This window comes from Puntigrus tetrazona, chromosome 20, assembly GCF_018831695.1.
Source record: "Puntigrus tetrazona isolate hp1 chromosome 20, ASM1883169v1, whole genome shotgun sequence".
In the NCBI taxonomy this organism is placed as follows: domain Eukaryota; kingdom Metazoa; phylum Chordata; class Actinopteri; order Cypriniformes; family Cyprinidae; genus Puntigrus; species Puntigrus tetrazona.
In genome coordinates this window covers 26,941,417-26,949,823 of record NC_056718.1, presented here as the reverse complement: position 1 = coordinate 26,949,823, position 8,407 = coordinate 26,941,417, and the positions used below count along the sequence as shown (strand labels likewise).

The following is an 8,407-nucleotide window of genomic DNA, read 5'->3' as shown; positions in this document are numbered from 1 at the left end:
CATATGCGCACGTGGAAACTGTTTATTGACGCTCGCGCTGGTGTGAAACTGCCACGCGGCACGCGCCCTCCTGAATTACAAAGAGGCGTGAGCACACGTTTCCTTGCGACCCCCTAACGATTCACACCCACATGCTACAACATTTTTGAGCGAGACGCACTTATTAGCCTATAGAAAAGTGCACAAGACTGGCACTATGAAAATATATCGATTCATGTATTATATCAGACATGGTGTGTAAACGTCGTTTATAAATTCATTTTAAGATAAATAAATGCGTATTGTTTATTCGTTAAATCACCGTAAACATAAAAAATAAAATCACTGTAACAGTTTTGTTGAGTTATTGTTATTATTGTAAGCTGCTTTAAATATGTGGCACGTGTAGGTCTAATGGGAACTTTCATTAAAAAAAAAAAAATATATATATATATATATATATATATATATATATATATATATATATATATATATGTGTGTGTGTGTGTGTGTGTGTGTGTGTGTGTGTGTGTGTGTGTTAAACAGCCTAAATTTCGAAATCAAACCAGCACAATGCAACCCTGGAAATAAGACTATGAAAAGTAAAAGAAAGTAGCTACTTTTCTTTCTGTTATCCCAATGGCCTGTCTCGCCAGCGGCGCGTGGGCTATTGATATGGACACTTATCCTCAGTGTGATACTTGTGGTTTTTTACATACACACGTGCCCAAGGAAGTCTAGGTGTCAGTGAGCGTGTACCATCACTTCTTTTGATCTAAGGCTGCCCTGAATGTCTCAGTGAAGATTATATATTAGCTAACAACAGTCGACTGCACAACTGTAATTGGAAAAATAAGTAGGCCATTTTCTAATAAATATGTCGTTTACGCTAATAGCCCGGATGCGCACAACTCCGTGCAGCGTTTGAACTTCTGTACATCTTTAATTGGGATTAAAACATATGAGCTCACATCTAATGACCTACTAAAAGCCTGTGCCCTAGATCTTTTTGGTATTTCGTTATTAGGTTTTTAGCCGGGAACAAGCGGCATTAGAGCGCTGCGCCTCTCTGATTGGTCTGTGTCGGAGAGTGGGCGTGGCCGTTCCACCACGCGCCGAACGCCTATAAATACGTGCGCTCAGCTTCAGCCCGGCATCTCACGCTCGTCTGCTCGCCTCGAAGAGATTGCTTTTCCAGCGTACCTAATAGAAGATAACTTGGAGCTTTAAAGGATTATATCAACTCTGATATAAACTGCTGTTTGGAGTACACGTGCGATGAAAATCCTCAGAGAGGCCGAGACCATCAAAATGGACAGAAAGGTAAATATATATTGGCTATATTTTGTTCTGTGCATTCTAACAAATAGATGTCACACTTAACACGCTGACATGTATTATAATATAACCTGACCTGCCCACTGACTTTGGTTCCTTCGATTTCTTGCAGCTTTTAAAACCTCAGGTAGAAAGAAGAAGAAGAGAAAGGATGAATCAAAGTCTGGAGAACCTGAGAATGCTGCTTCTGCAAGGCCCTGAGCACAATGTAAGCACGCCGTACTTTTTTATTTTCTCTGCATAATGTCAACTTTAGATTCAGTGATCACAGCTAAGTGTGCATTTCTAAATTTTCCTTTCACGTTTTTGCAGAGTCCCACGCAAAGGAGAATAGAGAAAGCCGAGATCTTGGAATACACCGTCCTGTTTTTGCAAAACTCCGCTGCTCAGGCCAAGAAAGCAAAAGACGCGGAAGGAGGAGAAAAGAGTCGGTTTATGGATGGCTTTTCATCTTGTCTTCAGAAAGCAACCCGCTTCTTGTCAGATGAAGGTAAGGCCCGTGGACAGGAAGGTTCGGTGAACGCCGTGCTGTGTCAGCGTCTGTCCCAGCCCTGCGCGTCGACCACCGTCCGACTGCCTGCCAGAATCCAGAACTCGTCCAGAAAGCAGCTTCCAGACTCAAACGGGCGGCATCATCTGCAGCAGAGCTCCGTCTGCAAACAAGGACTTCCTACGGCTTGCAGGAACGTTGTGCCACATCTGAACAGGGTTCCATTCAGAAGCTCAGATTCCAACGCGCTGCATTCGACGGCCCCACCAACCTCTCAACACCAGACGGTCGGCCAGACGGTCTGGAGGCCTTGGCCTTGAGAGACATTTAAGACATTGGCAGAGAAATGGACTCGAAACACTGGGCTTGTGTAATCATTAAACATGGTTCATCTCTTTTAAATTATAGGCTTCAGAGAGACATGTTTAATTAAAAAAAATCATCTGACATCACGTTGGAAATGTAAAATGTGTAAATAGTGTATGATAAATTATGCAATATATTTTTACACAGATTTTTTTTCTTTTTTTTTGTTGTTGCATGATCTGTACTGAGTGTATGATCATTTGTAATACATAGCTGATGTATGTATTTATCTATTTTGCACATTTATTTATTCACGACATTCCCTTTTTATAGTTGCATACTTGGGGGGATAAAACATACATTCCGTCATTAAAATTTAAAAATGAAATATTCCTGTGTATTTGTTCATTAAGCCCACTTTTAAATATGCGTTAGCAGTTGATTTCGCAAGGAATTAACATTATCTCCAATGTTAATTCCTTGCGAAAACAACTGAAATCAACAATTCCTTTCAGCACGCGCCGATCGGCTTTGATCATCAAATCCTTTGAAACGCGCGCGACCAAATGTAACGCGCAGGTGTCGGGCTTCGAGGCGCCGAATAGCCGGCACACTTCCACGCGACTTCTGTTCTGACACCTCCGGCTTCCTCTGCTCGGTTGTCTGCTCACGCTAATAAATAAAGAGTGCGAAAAGGCGCCACGTGCCTCGGCACCTTGGAGACATCCGCCTAAACAAAGATACTGGCCTGTAACTCGCGAAAGTGCGTATCGGTGGCGCGGTTACGTTATGTTACGTTATTGGCGTTACGCAGAAATGGACTTTAGCGTGCATATGATACGCGACGTATAGATGCTCACCGTGTGTGGGCCTACGCGTAAACCTAGCGCGCGGCTTTTGGGCAACAATGCGTGTCAAATCACAGTGTTTCCTTTCGACGTGATAAAATGTATACAGGAGCATGGTGTATAGCTAATGAGCACATTTACGAGCATTAGCATAAAAAAAAAATCTAAGATTAAAGATCTATTTTTTTTAGTGCTCTCGTTTTGACCCTTGTGCAAAACCCTGCGATGAGTTTATTTCGCTCAGCTGCTTTTGAACTCTTGGGAAAGGACTGCTAGACATCAGAGACATGCTAATGAGGACAAAAGGCTTAACTGTTACCTGGTTTTAACACATGGCGGGCTCACGCTTTTGTCTGACAGGTGTCAGGACCGCAGGACTTAAAGACTGGCACGCGCATTTCCATCCGTTTGGATCAGAGACGCGTGAATTTCTTTACGCAATAAACCTTATTTGTGGCCAGGGAATGAAGGTCAGATGTCTTTCCCACGCTTCACCCTTTCAGGGTAACACCACCACCACAAAAAAAAAAAAAAAAAAAAGAGAGAGATTAATAACGTGGTGTTTTATTCTAGAAGAAGAACAGAGTAACAAAAGTTTAGGATTGGGGTTAAATTTATTAAAGATATTATTTCATCTCGGGCAGCCGCTATTAAAATCTGTTGTAGAATTACAGTGTAATTCGGGATGTACATTTTCAATGTTTAATACCTCAAAACAATAGTCAGCTGAGTATAATGTGTTCCCACACATTATATTTAATACCGTTTTAATACCAAATCATGATGGAATATGAATTGGCAAGGGTTGTGTTTATTTAATTATAGAAACTTTTTGTTTGATGTTGTATCTGTATTCTATTCGAATAATCAAAATAATGCGAATGTGATTTAATACATCTCTTTTCCCCTTTTAAAACCAGACTGCATATCTGATTTCTTTAGATTGATAAAATTAGGCTGCTTTGTTTTGGGTCTGTATTACCAGAATCATGTTTATTGCTTTAACATTGTTATTGTTTATTGTTGAATCCTTGTACCTTATGAATAAAGCTTATACGAAGAAAGCCTTTGTAATGAACGATGCTGAATTCAGCGAGCAGTACTAATGTGAACGCAGTGTAACGTCTTGCTAGAAACATCTGCTATACTAGCTCCAAAAAAATCTTTTAAAATTGAAGGGATGATATTAGCGCTTAGTTCAGTAATGTAACAACAAATATTAAGTCAACTTTACTTAATGTGCCATTGCTTTTAGAATGAGTTAGTCTGTACCCAAAACATTAGATGAAATTCATTCGATCAAACCGACCAGAAGTTAGCTTTTTGAAGACAGTGTCAATAATGCTGGCGGCTCTGGAGAAGAATGTGAAAGAACTGCTTCAGAAAATCGCAAATATATTATCTAAAACATTTGTTTGTTTTAACACCACTACATCTTAAATGCTTGACAGGTATGTGCAGTTTTATTCACAACTCTTCTATATCTGTGCATTTATTTTTTGCGCTTTGTAAGAATGTTTCACTTTTGCAACCACAAGGAAATGCAGTAACGATGACAAAAGTAAAAAATAATGTAAATGTGACGAGTTTCGGGACAGTTTTTACTCTCCCGTCATATCTAAATAATGCGTTATCATGTTTGCAATACGTTTAGGCTAAAATATTGTAAATAAAGCACAAAGCATGTAATGTATTATTCATTTATTTCTTTATTTTATGCATTATGTTACATAGTTAATGGCTTATTTCTATCATGAGGTTATGGGCGCCGTGGACCTGGGCCACGGCCATAGATGAGGTTGCTAGGTCTGCATAAAAAAATCAGCCCAATTGGTGCAAAAAAAACAAGAGAAATTAAAATTATAATAAAAATCGCTCCATAAACATTCTTCCAGGTACCTTGACCTCAGTAAAAAATTGCTCAATGGTCAATCTTCTTAGACTGGAGATTGACCTGCACTGTGGCGATGAGGCTCTGTGATGGACCTGTGATAAACCTGCGATGGACCGTGGCACTAAGGGGTCTCTGAGGGAGGAACGGAGGGAAGAACCATTATAACAATTGTGCCAAGCGAGGGTGAAGCCGTGGGAATGGAGCAGGGCCGGTGGAACTTATGGTAATGCGAGACACGGAGGAGCTCCAGAAAAATATAAGGATGAGTCATAACGGTGGAGAGAGAGAAGACCAGACAAAGAGCCAGACAAACACAGATCAACTCATTGCCGTCCTCCGGGTCATTGAGGGGTGGCTGCTATTTGCCACAAAACAGAGCTTTTTGCTGTTTCCTGTAATGATGAGGAGCGTGCAATGCCAAGGAATGGATTGTGAAAACAAGAGGGTACAAAAAATGTCACGATGATATCCTCTGTCTGTGTTAGCCAATGTGTGCATGTGTCAAAATTAAGAGTTGTGGTAATGTAATGAGGCCTGTGGAACTAATGGCAACGAGAAACACCGGTCTCAAGTTCCATGGAAGAGTAACAGTGGTGACAGTGAACACTGGCCTTGAAAGGTGCTTCCAGAGAAGTGGGTACGACATGCACCCTAGAGCAGTATTACAGTATTTTTATACCCCCCAGTGAGCAAGCCAAAGGGAACGGTGGCAAGGAAAAACTCCAAAATTAAGGTTACATGTAGGGAGAAACCTTGGGAGGAACCCAAGATTGAGCAGGGGGGACCCATCATCCTCTGGCCAATATATATAGAGAATACTGCATATTTTGTAATTATAAACCACAAATATGTACAATGTTCATGGCTAGATGATAATAATACAGTATTAGCCCCATTGTAAATTTAAATCTCTATTGAGAGCACTTACCGGACCTCTTTAAAAGCACATACTCTAGATGGTCCTGTTGCTGGTCGTGGTCTAGTGTTGCCAACTTCCAATGAAAATATGGGACAATCATATAACTCATTTTCATATATATAACACACACACACACACACACACACACACACACACACACACATATCACCAAAATTGGCATTAGTTGTGAGCAGATGATTGCCTGCCTGGGCCTGGGCTATAGGCAGGGCACTGAGGAAGGGCTGAGCAGTGCCTGGGCTATAACCGCAGCATCTGGACATGAGGAAACCCACGCTTTGACAGGTACCTCACGTGAAACAGTCAGGACCGGCATTTCAGGTACACCCAGCTTAAAAAATCCTTAACTGTACTCTGGGAAGACATGTCCTTTACTGTGGTACTGACGCTGCCCTAGTTTGTGGCTCTGCTTTGAGACGGTCCTGTGGTCTATCATAGCGCTGAGGGATAACTGGGAATCGTGGGGCTGAACACACACACACACACACACACACACACACACACACACACACACACACACACACACCAAAACAACTTCAAAGAACTAGCGGTGACAAAACACAGCCGTGTTCGGAGCCTGCATGATATCATACCATACCAGGTCTGCAGCAACGTGGTAAATAAATACACTGAGATGTGCGGTAAAATAACTCAGAAGTGGATCATTAAATGAAACTTTAAAACGTATGCTTTTATACTTCAAGAACACTTTAAATCCGTTTTTAAGAAGACACAGAAGCGCAATGTATTTGCGTGCATTTACTAGTAGGCTACTTTGGTGGAAAGATGCTTAGCACCACCTTGTGGCTGTATGAGCATACTACAGAGGTATATTTATAGCTTACTAGGTCCGCACATTTTTATTGATCCGGTGGCATTTACGAGCAACAGAAGAGGTACACTCCACCGAATGGGTAACATTTATATCCCCAGAATATTAAATGTATGAAAATTAACTCTGAAAATGATATTATTGAACAAATTGTCTTCACGTTTAGCCAACTGCAAAACTGAAAATTTATAATTAAAATAATTTATAAAAACTACGTAGAACACTAAAAACATAGCACGTTCTCACACCCTGCCTCTATAATTTGCCGTGGGATATTATAAAACCCTTAGGAAGTTGTTTTTTGCATTACGTCTGCATTTACGCTTTTATTTTCAAATACACATTTTAGTATGGTCCCCAGGTTTTCACTCATACCCGTTACACAAACACACTCCCCCCTCTGATAAACCTGGGACATTTCAAAAGACACTTTTTCAACTGGAAGTTGCATTATCCAGATCTTCTGAAGGCGATGGGGAGACCAAAGGTAAGGCTTTTCTTTTCAAAATATTTGATATTTTAATCGTGTCTGAAAGGGTAAATCTCACCGTACCGCCCTGTCACTTAAATTGTTTTTAGATGTTCTAAGAATTCTATGCTCAAAACTCCTATCGCCTTCAGTCCTGTTACCTATATGCCATAACAGGACTGAGTAATAGTAACAGGAATTAGTTGCAGTGATTTAATGGTGTGAATATTTAAGTAATGACTTTATTTTTTGTTTTAGTTGTTACTTATTTTCGTAAATGTATCATATGCACTTCATTTACCAACCATTTCCTTAGGATAAACATAAGACAAAAGAATTAGTTGATTTGTTTAAACATGCCTTTTAAAAGACTTGAATTTCAGTAACAGGACTGAGAAAAATGCATCCTTTGGGGAAGAAAAAAAAAAAAAAAAAAAGGCCCATGTTTGACCAATATACATTCTGAACAGTGAAATATATGTGTGGGGTTACATAGTGTTGAGAAGTAAAAACAAAAACCCCACAGTAAAACAATCAAGTTTCAGTTTTAAAACGTTTCAACAGCAAATGTTACCTATTCCCAAAATTTCAACTGATGTGAGGTGATTTGAAAATGTTCCTTACATTTGGCCATACAGACAAATCAAAAGGATACTGCGACACCCAACAATAAATGTGCATATTAGAAATTTTTTGGAAGCAGCATTCACAATGAAAAATTACTGCTACACATTAAAAGACGCCAGACTAAGTTATTAGTTACCATCTCACAAAAAAAAAAAAAAACAGTTGTGCCAGTATAAAGGTTCGGTGCGCCACTTTAAAAGCATCAACTAATGTTGCCTCAAAATGTGTTGCTTAAAGGTTTTAAATACATTTAACATCTTCAAGTTTTAATCCTTTGCAAGAAGGAAAGCCAATGAGTTCCTGGAAAGAAGTCGGTTTAGTAAATGTAGTTTGATTAAATTAAATGTAGACTGATAGCTTTCCCCTAATGCCTGGAGAGCCAAACCAGCCTCTAAGGAACACTAGTTTTTCCTGTTATTACAACACTATGCTTTATAGATACTCCATTGGATTTTTATTTTGCTAAATGCATTAAAAAAAAAAGGGCAATCAAGATCTATTGTGAAAGGGATATTTAAAAACAAAGTTAATAAAAACACAAACAAGCCTGAGAATTAAAATTGTTTTCGTTTATTGGATCTTTTGAAAAAAAAAAAAAAAAAAAACACACACAAAAGAAACACCACTCACGTTTTTGTCTAGGTCATGGCAGAAATGGGGTTGGCATGCCACGCATACAAAATTTAA

The 8,407-nt window shown here is 39.6% G+C and overlaps 1 protein-coding gene across 1 annotated transcript; it reads left to right on the top strand.

Annotated features, from left to right (window-relative positions):
- Positions 1-928: 928 nt before the first annotated feature.
- her7 (hairy and enhancer of split related-7) lies at positions 929-2,494 on the top strand. Its single transcript, XM_043220055.1, has 3 exons — positions 929-1,302; positions 1,430-1,525; positions 1,630-2,494. The coding sequence occupies exons 1-3, from the start codon at positions 1,258-1,260 to the stop codon at positions 2,125-2,127; spliced, it is 639 nt and encodes a 212-aa protein (XP_043075990.1). The 5' UTR covers positions 929-1,257; the 3' UTR covers positions 2,128-2,494.
- The last annotated feature ends 5,913 nt before the right edge of the window (positions 2,495-8,407 follow it).

Bases quoted from the DNA above. Each gene is read 5' to 3' on its own strand.
- her7 (XM_043220055.1), top strand. From the start codon at position 1,258: ATGAAAATCCTCAGAGAGGCCGAGACCATCAAAATGGACAGAAAG. The intron at 1,303-1,429 runs GTAAATATATAT...GATTTCTTGCAG, and splicing joins CCATCAAAATGGACAGAAAG to CTTTTAAAACCTCAGGTAGA. The intron at 1,526-1,629 runs GTAAGCACGCCG...ACGTTTTTGCAG, and splicing joins TGCAAGGCCCTGAGCACAAT to AGTCCCACGCAAAGGAGAAT.